Source organism: Aedes aegypti, chromosome 3 (genome assembly GCF_002204515.2).
Source record: "Aedes aegypti strain LVP_AGWG chromosome 3, AaegL5.0 Primary Assembly, whole genome shotgun sequence".
Lineage (NCBI taxonomy): Eukaryota > Metazoa > Arthropoda > Insecta > Diptera > Culicidae > Aedes > Aedes aegypti.
Window position 1 is genome coordinate 156,730,981 of NC_035109.1, and position 15,391 is coordinate 156,746,371.

General features: G+C 37.0%; 1 protein-coding gene across 1 annotated transcript; it reads right to left on the reverse strand.

The window, feature by feature from the left end:
* Window positions 1–6,891: 6,891 nt before the first annotated feature.
* Window positions 6,892–10,489, reverse strand: LOC5573881 (mediator of RNA polymerase II transcription subunit 21). Its single transcript, XM_001654865.2, has 2 exons — window positions 9,913–10,489; window positions 6,892–7,568 (listed from the first exon to the last, which is right to left on the reverse strand). Exons 1-2 carry the CDS (start codon window positions 9,952–9,954, stop codon window positions 7,185–7,187), a joined length of 426 nt encoding a protein of 141 aa, XP_001654915.1. The 5' UTR covers window positions 9,955–10,489; the 3' UTR covers window positions 6,892–7,184.
* Between the last annotated feature and the right edge of the window lie 4,902 nt (window positions 10,490–15,391).

The window sequence follows — 15,391 nt, forward strand, 5'->3', positions numbered from 1 at the left end:
AGACGAAAAATGCTACGCGCACGCACAGAAGCACAAAGAGAAGAACGCGATACAGCATTCAGAGAGGCAAAGTTGGCTCTCAAAAAGGAAATCAAGAGTCGAAAACGAGCATGCTTCGATAGTCTATGCGAGAGTGCCAATTCTAGTCCATGGCTAAGACCAAAGGTGCCATAGCGCCCCAAGAGAAGTCGCCCGAGTTGCTGCGATCGATAATCGATGTACTCTTCCCGCATCATCCCACAAGCCCATAGCCCCCAGCGCCGTATGCGGCAGATGAAGGAGAAGAAGTGGCGAGAGTGACGAGCGAAGAGCTAGCAGAAGTCGTGAAATCATTCGCGTCAAACAAGGCACCGGGACCCGATGGTATCCCGAATGTTGCCTTAACCCTCTAATACCCAAATTTTTGTTTTCGATCTAAATATTATTTTTCGTTATCTAAAATCATTCTAAACACGGTTTGGGCAATTATTTTTTTTTTTTCGCAAATTTATGAATTTTGGTTTTTGATTTTTATTATTTTTATTTTTGAACATCCCTATCCTTTTCAATTTTTTCTTGAAGCCTCTTCTGATTAATGATTTTTGACAGTAATAAAAATTTGAGTTTTTACTATACTTTTGAAAATATGAATTTTTTAATTTTTTTTTTCTGAACATTTTTTATTTTCCGTGTAACTAACGGAAAAACAGATTTGAAATCATTGCAATACCATCAGGCTCTTCTTCTGTGATAGGTTGATCGTAGAAAAATATAAAAGGTACGATTTTTTATAATACACGTTAAATGAATCCCAGGCATTTGTAGGTTATATAAGAATACAATTTTTCAAACAATTTTCATTAATACAAAAAAGTTTCAAAAATCATAAAAAACTTTTCTTATATGCGTGTTATGAGTCAAGGTTTAGGCCACAAATAAAATCATTTTAATTTCCGAGTTACGAAAAAATACACAAAATTCCAAAGTGTACCCCGTCTAAAGGCGGGGTTGGGTATTAGAGGGTTGAAGGCGGCAGTGCACGCGGATCCGGACATGTTCAGAACCACGATGCAACACTGCATTGACCAAAGAACCTTCCCGGATGTATGGAAGCGTAGAAATTGTTGCTACTACCAAAGGCGGGGAAACCACCAGGTGACACGTCGGCGTATAGATCTATCTGTCTACTAGATACGACGGGCAAATTATTGGAGAGGTTGATTCTCAACAGGCTAGTACCGTATACGGAGAGTGCGGACGGCCTGTCCAACAACCAGTTTGGATTCAGAAAAGGTTAATCTACTCTGGACGCCATCCAGTCGGTCGTTCAGAGAGCTGAGGTGGCAATCGAGCATAAGAGGAGCGGCATCCGTTACTGCGCGGTTGTTACTCTGGATGTGAAGAATGCGTTCAACAGCGCAAGCTGGGAAGCAATCGCACACGCACTTCACCGTCTCAAGGTACCGGTGCAGTTGTGTAAGCTTCTAGAAAGCTATTTTGATGGTAGGATTCTACTGTATGACACAGAGGAGGGGCAGAAAAGCGCTCAAATCACCGCGGGAGTACCTCAAGGTTCAATCCTGGTCCCTCTGTTATGGAATGCGATGTACGATGACGTACTGAGGCTGCCCCTTCCGACGGGTGTTAAGATTGCTGGCTTCGCCGACGATATTACCCTAGTGGCCGATGGTGAATTGATGGAGGAAGTAGAGTTGACAGCAGCGCACTCTATTGCCATAGTTGAGGAATGGATGAAGTCTAGGAAACTAGGACTGGCCCGTCACGAGACTAAGAAAAAAAAGTTTACTCCATCCAATTATGTCAATCTTCACAAAATGTCGAAGTAAAACTGGTAAAACAATACAGAAAACGACCATCGGGCCCTCCGAAAATCCCGAGCCGAGTGGTTAGAGGCCGCGGCTACGAAACAAAGCCATGCTGAAGGTGTCTGGATTCAGTTCCCGGTTGGTCCAAAATCTTTTCGTAATGGAAATTTCCTTCCCTTCCCTGGGCATAGATTATCATCATACCTGTCACACGATATACAAATGCGAAAATGGCAACTTTGGCAAAGAGAGCTCTCAGTTAGTAACTGTGGAAGTTCTCATTGAACACTAAGCTTTGTCCCAGAGAAGACGTAATTCCAAGAAGAAGAAGATGAAGGGTCTATGAAGAGAAATCGATCGTGCGACTTACGCCCTTATTCTAGCACACGCTTGAAATGAGATAAATCTCTAATATTTCTTGTTAATAAAGCAAAATGTAGTGATTCTTCATCATACAGTACAAAATATGTTACGAAAAGAGTGTTCTACAATAACGCAAAAAGAGCAACGATGGAGAGAAATCGATGTATGCAGATAAGCCCTTATGAAAAAGCATTGCTGCATTGTACCAGTGGTTATGAAGATCATGCCACAAACATGATCATGCTATTTATATTAGGGTAAAAGCACTATAATTCGACCCATGAAACCAGCAAATGAGATGAAAACCCCTATAAATCCTGCAAAAATGCCTTAACTAATATTCAAATTTTACAATCGAATAAGAAAACATTGTATTTGTTCATGTATAGAGTCTATCAGGTGATATTGCATTATATTTTTTGTATTTTTCGGGATAAATGGCTTTGTTTTTTTGTGCTATATTTCGACCCATTGTTTCAATTTTTCGACCCATAGGGTTTCGCTCTACTTCGTCGTAAGAGCTACTATTCGTCGTATCAAACTTAAAATGTTCCACTACGACGGATTTTCCAACTTACCTGCAACAAAGATTCATTTTCCAAATGTAATTTTGTGAAAGCTTTTATGATTTGTCCACCTGTACACCAGAAATGCAATGAAACTACTGTATTTCGATAAATAACTTCAGTTCAATTATCCACTTTACACTTTTTCACCGAAATCGCATGGACGAATACGATTTGAGAGAAATGCTTAGCGATCGACATCAGTCACACCACTTTCCAACACAAGTTTCTTCCCGCCCCCTGTGTGACTTACATCGCCGGGCACTTATTTTCACTATGGAAAACCTTCGTACTTCTTCACTGAAGGTTTACATTCCAATCACACACCGTAAAACTTCAATAAATCCCCAAATTTTACGAAATTTCCTCAACCGCCGCGTATAATTGAGAATGTAAACAAAGTTCAATCCGTCGTACTGAGAAAAAAAAGTTTGTGCGTATCAATGTGTGCGCGACGCTCGACGTAAAAATACGGTTCCTTTGATTGTGTTGTTTTCGCTGTACTGTGAGCAAATGCTAGAATTGTACGGTCAAAATGAATTTGTGTTCATATGTTTGGGCTGAATTTTGATGAGGAACAATTAATTTTAAAGGAAATTAGTATATTCCATCATGCTGAAGGAATGGAGGGAGATGCCCGTAGATCTATATTTTCTAGTAAAACATTTTATTATAGCGTTGATGTATTGTGTTTTAACCACTCAATACATCAAAGTGAGCCGTAAGTTGTGAGACGAATCTGGAAACTGATTGCGACGGAGTTGAAAACGATACGACGGATTGAGAATACGGAAAGATGCATTTTATTTGCATTATTTCCAAAAAGAGATCAAGATTTATCAAAATGTTATTGTACAATGCTAAAGCCATTTTGAGAAAGAATTGTTTGGCATCGGTTCGTATCAGCATCATTCACTGCACTGAACCAAGTAATCATGTCCGATTTATCTGAAAACACATATAGTTTTTTTCCATAGAGCTTTTCACATAAAGCTCATCAACTTATAACATAAACTTGTGAGATTTCGATTTAATTAGATTCATCTGATAAAACACATACATTTCATGAAAATTGAAGATATGAACCATTGTATGTTGCCAATGAATGTTATGTTTTATTCAGATAAAAAATATCAATATTGTCAATAGTTTTTATATGATAGTATAATAAGTTTGTGACGATTTCATTTCAGTTTTTCAATATAATCAACAATATAATTATAATTAAAACACCATTTATTTAATTAATTATCAATTACATTGCATAGCCAATCACAATAATTGATAACTTAAAAAATCGCATCCCATACTTCTGGTCGTACTGAACTTTCTGTCCCTTTCGTGCTTGTTCCAAAGTTTTTGATGTTTCCTGTAACTTAAATTCCAAAATTTAATTACGTTCAATTTTAGTTTTGAATATTTTACTTACTTATATTTGTTAACTATTTCACAGTTTCAAATCATGACACTAACAATTAAACTGATTTAAATCCATCATAATGAAATCAACAGAGCCAAATTCGCCATCACGAAAGTACGAATCAAATACGAAAATAATAAGACTGAATTTTCACATCGGAAAATCAGATAACATTCATCGTATGACATACATGACTTATGTCATATACAATACACAGTGTTGGTAAATGAATGGTATGAAATATCATAATGAGATTTATGGGTTCTTTCAATGAATATCAATGGATACACATGAAATGAATCGGATTTCAATTATCGCAAGGGTATGTGAGGTTTTTAATATTTTCTATGATATTTGTTGGTTCAGTGTGCAATACTGGGAAAATTGCAGTTCTCACTGATCAATGCTTAATACGATGGATACTAGCACATCACCCTAACACAGTTCAACAAAAAAAAAGTTGATCTGAATGCACAAAGACGGGACACCCCGGGCTTAAAAGTATAAAAATAAACAAAAATAATGGCATTTTCAGAATGTTCGTGTCTGCCCCAGGTAGTCTTCTTCTGTATTGATGTTCACCAGTTCTCTCCATATACGCGTTATGTGTGAAACTATATAGAGTTTTGCTATGTGGTTTCACACATATTTTTGACTCACAATAACAAGTTTATTTGATCTCATTCAAATGAATTCAATGTATAGGATAGGTCCGAATATTAATACACATATAGAAAATTATTACAATTTTCGCAATGTAATAAAATATTACACTGGATTCTCTCTAATACCGTCGATTGGTTTCTTGAAGGAGATGGTAGGGCCCGTCGGTGTCTAGTTTAGTCGACCGAGGTGTGTCATCTCCACACTCCCTGATTTATCGTCTCCAGCGACTGTCTTCAGATTTCTCCCTTGCAAGAAATTTTCCAAAATTTTATGGTCTTTTCATATTAGAATTAAATAACTGTAATTCCCTGGGCTTGGAATTATATTTTCCAGGGAGCGATGAATTTTGATAATTGATCGCTGTTGTTAGTAGTTTTGATTAGATGTTGGGTGAATTTTAAAGCAATGGCAACCTCTTTATTACAAAATTTAGATATTATCTTCTGACCTAAAGACTCTGGTTAAACTACTGTACTATGCAGTTGGGCTGCACTACGCTATCACTCATCAAAATTACTTTCACTTCGGGAAAATATAATTTCAAACTGGCGAGAAGATTACAGACTGAGGGTGGGTTAGGAGCACAATCAGACCCTTGAATGTGCAATGTGGGGTAGTAATTGGGAATGCCATTGACGGTTTGTAATCTTCTACGAGGTTTTCGAAAACCAACAGGGCGCGTGCACCGGGTTGCGGATAGGAGCAAAGGGAGATCAATAGCATCTACTTAAAATAATAGAGCAAAAAGCCGTTCCATGATTAGGTAAGGTTTAGCGATCTTCTATGGTGTTCTAGTACTATAAAATTCTTTACTCACTGGGAATTCTGGCCTTGATAATATCAATAGTGATAAAAACATAAAATAATATCTAATATTTAATAAGTACAATGTAGCTTCAATGTAGTAATAAATGAAATAAAATCAATTTTCTATACTTGACAAGGTTTTGAAGACAATCAATGAGTGAAAGAACTACCTATTAGAAAAGCCACATCAGCTAAGGCTATACATATACAAATGTTGGTCATAGCGAGCATTCGGTATGTATGTCTATGACTGATTCTTATCTAATAGGGGCACTAGAAGACCACGCGGACAATTTCGAAACAAATTATTTTTATACATCGGTCTTACGATCCGAAAGGCTCAGCTATGCTGCAAAGTTTTTGTAAGCTATTCATTACTACTGTTTAATTGTTTATAATTCTAACAAAACTACATAATTAACTCATTACTAATCACTGTTCCTATATTCTCTTTTTCTCTCCTTCTTATCTGTTGCATGATTATGAGCATCACTAATATAATGCATGAGCATGCATAATAAGAATAATTTCAGGATTGAAAGCAGTACATGGATACCTGGATAGAATAGCTTCGAAAAGGATGCTCAAAATAGAATATTTCTGGTCAGGGAAGTATCATCATCAAGGGTATGTAAATTTTTTCCATTATTAACTTATAGATTACACAAACAAATGAACTAATAATATTAAATATTTTTTATATAAATCAGCATCGTCAATCAGTGCAAAAACAGATAAAGTTTGTAAAGTTATCACCATCGATTGAATTGCGCTCTTTATAGTAATGTTCAATCAGTATCAAAATCTCCTAAAGCGTCGCATCGTGCCATCAGCAGCCCTTTGCATCATTCTCATATTGTTATTATTTTGTTGTTTATTAAATTTCTAGAAAACGATCAGCATATTCTTTCTTACTTGTACAATGGCCGATCTATCTGAAATTTTAATAAGTCAAATCATCTATCTGAAATTTTAATAAGTCAAATCAAACTTCAAAACTCAAATTAAATTGCTTTCAGCACATTTACATTTTGCAGCATTAATCGCATTACTGTGTCAAGTCTTCTCCAATTCCCTATACCCTACCCCAACCCTTCTTATCCTTTCCGATGGTGTTCAAGTGGTCCGCATAGACTATTACGGCCATTACCTATCCCTTCCCCCGGCTTTGGACTGACTTGCGCTCTCATTGCCCCACCAAACGCTGCAAAATGAAAATGAAAAATGAAAGAGAATTAAATAACTGTAATTGAAAAACCACATGTAAAATAAAGTCACGGTTTCAAATGTCGCTTTATTAATAACTTATCGTTATGTTTTAGTTATCTCATGTATTCATTATATTATGTAAGTATTATCACTAGTTTACAACGGATGCATACGAAACGTAATGATATAAAACAAAGAAACTGAAAATAACTAACACATTTTGTCGCTTTCCCTCGCGATGCATCCTTCCTCCTCAATAAGTGTACTCGTACTGGTAACAGTAGCTGCGGCAGCCGAGCGGACAAATGGTTCCGTCCTCCCAATGCCGGAAACTGTTGTGGCTGACAGTCATTGCTTCTTCGGCGACGATGAATACTGCATATCCAGTTGGGACTGTGCAATGTCACTCAAGGCAGCTTGAATTTTCTCTAGTAAAAGTTCGCCTTTCCGTACGACCTCTTCGAGCTTTTCCGCCGATTCCTGGTTTTCTATTTCCAGCCGTTTCAGGGCCTGCACCTGCAATTCAATGGAGCTTTCTTCGCTGGGCAGAGATTCGATTAACGTGTCGATGTCCTTGGCGCATCGTGAGATCAGGGTGGAAAATAATTGCGCGTAATCTTCCTGTTGGTTTTGCTGCGGAGTTTGGGAGCCAGTTCGCTCGAAGCCAGGAAACTTGCTCGGAACCGAGCACTGTTGCAGTATACCGATGCTGTTGCAGAAGTGTTCCGCTTGCTAGAAACAGACAATCAGTTTAATAATTTTACAAAACAAAAACATTTTCAAAGGCTGGTGGCAGGTCTCTATTTTATTAAAAAAAAAGTCTCCATTATTAGTGGAAGCAAGGTATATGAAGTCACTTTTTTAACCAAAATGGTCTCCAAAGTTACCATTTTCCTTCTCATTGCAGTAAAATACGATTCGAAATACTTGATCAGAAATTTCAACAGGGATTACTCTGAAAATTGTCAAATATGCTATCACATCAAATTTATGTTTACCAATTCCTGTTTTCTATCAATTTTTCCAATAATTAGTTACTTTAGAAGATTTCTTTTGAAATTCCTAAACGTATTTTTCCAGGTCTTTCTCTAATAACTAACTTCTGCAGGAACTTTTTTAAGATTTCCTCCAGAAGCTCCGTTTTTGTAATATCAAAAGGAATTATTTCATTTACTGTTTTGAGAACTTTTACATTGTTCCTCCATAAACTAATCCAAAGATTTCTTTAAAAATTCTTTTAATCTAAGAAATCACCTCCAGAACTTTTTCTAAAAATTCTTAATCAGGGGGTTAGGGGGAAAAGGGTGTAAGTGACAGAACCTAATTTTTGTGTTGGACAGAAAAAGGACCTAAAAATACAGTTGGAAAGCTTAGAAACAAAGATTTGTTAAAGTATATTTTACTCAAACCGACTAAACGTCACCTTTGCGTTTAGGCCCCTCTTTTTATGCTCTAAGAAACTCCTTCAAGATATTCCGTGAATATCTTCAAGAACTCTCACAAAATTTTAATGCATTATCGAGGGGATTCCTTCAAATCAAATTTCTATAATTTTTGCTTTCTCTAAATTTTCTGGATTAGTAAAAAACATCTTTCGATTCAGAAAGTCTTTCTTTCAAGGAATTATCCAGAAAGGATTTTCATAAAGCATCTTGAGAAGAATTTTCAGAATTTTAAAAGGAATTCCTAAGTACATTCTTAGAAAAAAAAATGGAAAAAAAAAGGAAAGAAAGCTTTTAATACAATACTGAAGTAACGCTTGGATCCAAATTAGAAATTTTCAAAAAAAAAAAATAGAAAATTGAAAGTCATAGCCAACGGTATATTTTTGCTAACCCCACACCTTAAATTTTCATGAGCTCTTGAAATTTTGATATATGGTTTTGATTTATCTTCATCTAAATGCAAGGAAACTAGTTCGTTTCCTCTTCTTCTTCTTTGCATTACGTCCTCACTGGGACAGAGCCTGCTTCTCAGCTTAGTGTTCAATGAGCACTTCCACGTAATAACTGTAGTAAACTGCCCTTCTGCGCCTACTTGTCCCATGTTCTATGTAAACCCTATGGACCGCGGGACAAATATGCGTAGGACGGCAGTAAGTAGAGTTTACTCCAGTATGAATAAGAAAGTTTTCTCAAAGATAAGCTGCTATTTTGATCGATTGAGTTACTCAGATCGTGCGGAAGTCGTATTCAATGTATTAACATGATTATTGTATTGCTGAGTTGGCTTGATCGATAACATTGCATAGACAAGCAACTAGTTTGTAGCGTCGTAATGGATCATTGAAGGTAGTTTTTGCAAGTGCTCACCGCATTTAAACAAAGGCGCCACTGTATATGGGATTTAACATTGTGACAGCATTGCTGTTCTGTCAAACACACAAGGCTACGGTGGCGCTATCTATGCTTTTCATAGCGGCCGTTTTGGTTATTTTAATGATCCATTCAGCGCACCTAAGACCCTAATTCCACGCATTTTGGAATATTTCTAATGAAATGGAAATGATTTTTATTAATAACTAGTGGTCCCGGCAAACTTCGTCTCGCCATCAAGTAGGCTGTTGAAAACCGCTATGAATCGTCCCATACAAAATGACAGTTCCGTTCAGTACCGTTTTTCCTACTTTCCCGGTGAACAACCTGGAACTTTTATACACACAAACACGTCGGAACCCTTGACGGACAAAATGGAGAAAGAATCATTCAAATCCGTTGCCCCGTTCGTGAGCCATTTCGTGACATACAAACATCATTCCATTTTTATTTATATAGATTTTAAGTTGCGATTGTGTACTACCAGATATTAACAGATATCAGTATGGAAAAAATTTAATGTTTTCATGAATTTCGACAATTTTTAAACCATATGCGCGGAATTAGACGAGGCGTTTAATTAGGGTGCTTTATGGTATATTATTGAAACATTTTCCTACCTTCTGTACAATTCCCTGAATTTTCAGATTAACAGTTGAATTCCCTGACATTCTCTGACTTTCCAGTTTTTTTTAGATAATCAACACCTTGACGTCCGAAATCTGCTACCAGCCCTGCATTGTCGAATTCCGCTCACTTACCTGATTTACCGTGTCCTGAAGCTGGGTTAGTCTGTCAGCCATCGCTTCAAAGACAATGGAATCCAGCGTTTCCTCGTCAATTTTGGCAGAAATTAAAATTGCAACTCAAAAGGAAAATAAAAATTAAAAAAAAAACTAAAAGTAAAACGTTGCCACCGTTGCTAACGGTGCTGCCGTGTTTGGGCTTCAATTGCGACGAATTCTTCTATGGCACTTCCGATGGAGGAAAACGTTAGGGGGCTTTGATTCGATGGATGGATCCGTGCAGCACCTTCTGCCAACTGGGGAGCGATAATGATGAACGAAAAGCACGAGCCAAACTCTTATATGCGTAAATGCGTCGGGTTTTGCGCTTCCTTTCAAGCTTCAATCATGCTCTCGGCAGCAATGGTAATCCAGTGTTTCGGAAGGTAATGCGGAACTGCTTCCAGAGAACGTTTATACCGGTGAAAACTACGGATATTGCTGGCAAAAAGTATTTCTTTTGCTTACGAATCAGAAAAGACGACTGAAATAAAAAGCAGACAGCAGCTTCGCGACTTCGACTTGCGAAAAAAATGATCTTGTCAAAAATGGCATGACGAACCGATGGCGTCGGACTCAGATTTGAGGCCTGCTCGAAAAATACGTTCGATGGATTGACGGGGGGTCTACGGTACTCACCATCGACACTCATTGGGCCGTATGAATAAAATGTAGTAAAGTTGAGTTTACTACATTCTCGGTAGTAAACGCTATATGTGGAACACGAGTGGAACATGTTTGTGTCATTTTCCTTTCTACACCTTTCGAACATACTACAAACAACGCATTGCTATGAATAAAGGTAGCATTTACTACAAAGCTACTGGTAGTTAGCTTCAGAGGTTGCTACACATGCTTTGAGTTCGCGGAATTGAATGGAATAATTTACTTTTGAGTAAAAATCATGGGAAAACGATATGAGTTCTCGCGGAACATTACTAAAGGCCAAAACGCAATGATAGCGGAACGGCAACGGAAAGCGGAAACTACAACAAGCTTGTCGACTCAGTGTTGGTTCAATTTCACTCGTTATCAGCTCAGTCGAGATGGTGTGATTCATGCTGGCGAACCGGTTCCGCATTCCGTTGCCGTTCCGCTATCATTGCGTTTGGGGCTTAAAGGACCTATATACAAATGAGAGATTCTCTCCTCTCTCGTTCTCTTTCGATTATAACAGTGGAACACTAAAGATTTTGGGAAGTTTTTCACTATAGATCGAAAGTCAATTTCCTTGACTAGCGTTTCATACAAAAAACGCAACAGAAGAGATTAATGTGACTCAGTTATTAATGAAAGAGAAAGTAAACAAAGAGAGCCTCTCAATGTTAGATAGGTCCTTTAGTAATGTTTCGCGAGAGTTTTGATATATCGGAAGGTATTTTGAGTTTTGCAAATTTGCAAATTCTGAGGTTACGAAAACTTTCGCTCCGCCAATTCTGAGATTCCGGTAAGATTACCGGCAGTAGTAATTTGTAATATCCGTGTGAATTCTGGCATTACGATAATTATGTTATTTTCTAGGAATTTTAGGATGTCGGTAGGAATTCAGATATTAATAAAGTAATTCTGAATTTTACGTGTAAATTCTGACATCTCAGATTTCCTTTTGAATTCCGGAATTCCTGTAGGAACTTTGAGATTCCGATAGGGATGTCGGATTTTTTATAATAATTCTGAAAATTTAAATACCATTCTAGGAATATTGCGGAAATATTAGGAATCTGGTAAAAACTCTAGAATTGGGGTGGGAATGGGATTCCGAATATTAATCTCTTGGAATTCTGTGGGTATCTTTGAGACGATATTTCTGTAAGAATCTATGAGATTGCGGTGGGATTCCTGCGAATTATTGTGTGAATATTTGTAATTCCGAAAATCAATCTTTGGAATTATTGTAAAAACCTTTAAGATTCCGTTGATCTCCAGTTCCGTTGGAATTTCAAAGTAAAGCTTTAATATAAACCTTTTGAATGTCGGTAAATATTTTATAGATTTCAATGGGATTTTTTGTGCAATCGTTCAGAATTTTAATAATTTCAAAGGGAACCCTGGTGTTGTAGGGGAGATCTTCATTGAATTCTAACGACTACCAATGGAATCACTACAATTCTCATAAAAATCTCTACATTCTAAGTTCTAGACATTCCAAGGATACTATCAGAAACCCCACCAAAATAACGAGAATATCACAGAAACACTTAGAACATCGGAATTCAACATGCTGTTAAGAAAACACACGGGGAGCATCAAAATTCTACCGCAATTTCACCAGAATACCAGTACTGGTGCTAGAAAATATGTGATTCCTAATTTGATAGCTGTAATCTCAAGATCTCTTCATAAATGTTAAGCTAGTATTTAAAAAATCATCGGCGTTGGCGAAGGCCGAAAACCACCCAGAAAATTCTTTGATGTACCATCATCATAAAATCATAGACATAGAGAGAATACCAGACTAATCGCAAAATTACACTACAAATCTTTTCAAATAACAGCACCTTCATGATTTGTGCAAATTGTCGCGTAATCGATTAGATTCCATGCATTTTCTTCATATGCATGATTGTATTAATTTTAAGCGTCACTCTGAATAGATTATTCTTTACGTGCAGAATCACTCTGCACTCTGAATGGAAATTTCTTAACGTGCAGCTTCAGTCACTGCTCATGTTCAAAAGTAGTAGTGATCCTTTATAGAGAGATAAGCGGAAGTAAAATGGAATGATTTGGCAACAGACCAGCAGTGCTGATTTTGCTCGGCGTCGAGAATAATATTGTAACACGGACATGACTTCCTCATTGCTATAAAGTGTATTTTGTTTCGTTATAGATCTTTGAGCTACATAATATGATATTATCAAAACTAATAAACAGCCGAAAAAATCAAAAACTAAAAATCGCGTTGACAAAAATTTAAAAAAATAAAACATTTCATATTTGCAAAATTACTTTTACCGAAATAATTTCAAGCGGATTACATTACTCCTCAAGAAAAGTTCAAAATAAACATAACGCATGTTCGTTTGGCTCACACTTTGACAGCACTCGCTGCTCGATTGGCTCACACTTTGACAGAAATGTCAGCTTCCGCGAATCTCTCTTATAAAGGATTTCTAGAAAGTAGTAAGTACTACATGTTCGAAAAGTTTTTTATTCATTCCAAAAGTGTAGTAAACTTTGTGGATTTTGTTTTTGAGTAGATGCTACATGTAGTAAAGTTCAAAGTTTTTTATTCATATCACCCATACACAAGACAGATACACATCTAATGTGCTTATTCTGCGCGACGTGTGAGGTGAGACGAGTCGAATGAGGTGACAATAGGGTCCCAAATATTTAAATGAAATCTTATTTTTATTTAATAACACGAAAGAGCATATTACTGCAACTACTTAAGCAGTTTCTCCTGCTCAAATGACAGCTATATCATATTTATATATTAAATTAATCAGGAAAATGGGCTATAGTCCATTTTAAGAAACGGCAACGCTGATGATATTGCTGTTACTTCCACACGTTACGACACCGCCTCCTGTCAAATTTTCATTCATAAAATGAGCGATCAGCTATTCAAAAACGTCTCGTAAAATGAACTATCGATAAACATATAGGAACTCCTTATGAAAATTCGCCACAAGAAATCGGGTTGAAATTCATACACTCAAGATAATGTCTTCATTTGATTCATGTGCCAACCCATGTGGATTTTTGCAATGGGGGTTTGCATATGGAAAGTATGTGCGTAATCAATGAATTGTCGCCAATCTTAATTTCCATTGAAAGCATGATTATTTCATATCAAATCCATAATCCAGGCACATACTTTACATGGGCGGCTTCAATGGAGTATATTGACCGACCAAATCATTTCAATGAAGGTTTTTTGTTTTTTTTTTCGTTAAATCCAATAATGAGCGAAAACAAATAAGTGATATAAATAAAGTTTATTATATAGTCTGATAAACACATTAGAACAGTTTCACGATGAAACAATGAATCAGAATGAGCAGCAGAAGAAAACAAACCAAAAATTATCAACTTTTTGGGGCGACTCGTATTGGTCTTCTATGCAATCTCTGTGGGCAGTGAGTTCATCAGTCGATAATCTTTTTTTGCTGTAACATCTTTCAGATGAAATTCGATTCTCGATCTGCATAAAAGTAAGCATAAGTTAAATAATATCAAAGTATTGAATTTTAGCAAATATACTTTCCGATGCAGCCAAAATAACGCTGGATAAATACAGCTCAACAAGATCATTACCGCGAAACCTTCACACGGACGCCATATTTTTTGCACAATGTGCTTCAGAAGAACGTATAACTTGCACATACTTTGAATATGTTTCAAATGCTATATATATGACACAAATAAAACTAATGATTTTGGCAATTTGAGCAATGTATGTGCAAATTCACATGAATTGAAGGAAGCTATTTTCTTGAGTGTAACGATCGATTCAAATATTGGGTAGGTGGTCAATCGACCTCCCGCAGCGCTCGCGTCGTTTTTGTTCGTGTTTGACGTTTACGCACTACCGCCACCTGTTGGTCCATCGGCCAACTACAGTGTTTTTAGCATTGGGCGTACATGATTTCGCGACTATGATTTTGATCGAGATTTGTTCTAAGTGTTACGTCATTTTCTCTGTGGAAAAACATTAAAAAATTGAGTAAACATGTGTTTTTGGCCTAAACTTAAGCGTTTGGCACTAAAATTGTGACAGGGCCTTAGGACCCTATTATGGGTAGTATCCACTTCGTAAGTACTGTGCAAAAGGATAGGACAAGTAATGGCCAAGAAATACTTCAGCTGTCCAAATTACTTGACCTGTATCCAGTTGACAAGTAAAGCTGATTTCGTAACATTGGTAACGCCTGCCGTACAAATCAAATGGAGCTGTCACTATTCCGTACGGAAAAATATGCCGCTCAATTATTCCGCAAGTAAAAGTGACACTTCGTTCATTCTTGATCAGCTGTCAAAATTACTTTGGTAATTAGCAACAAATTGTACTTGGCCGCTCTACTTAGGATGTGGATACCAGGCTTTAGCAACAAATTGTTCTTGACCGCTCTACTTAGGATGTGGATACCAGGCTCCAGTAGTGAGAGAAATAAGGATTCATTCACAAATTTCATAACGCCAGAAATTGTCATTTTTGATACCCACCCATCCCCTTGTAACGCTTTCTGTATGAATATTTTACAAATTTTGTGTGAACTGTAACATTTTGAGGATACCCACCCACCCCATCTAGCATTATGAAATTTATGAACAGGCCCTAAACAATATTTATCCATGCGGTGGCTTAGTTGTTTTGATGCAGTGAGTGCCATAAGAGTTACCTTCAATGATCCCCTGGATGAGTAACATTTGTTTAGCGTGCCTACTACTTTTTATGCTCGGCACACGGCGGCGCTGCTGTCTAATGTTTTTGACGGTTACTGCTTCG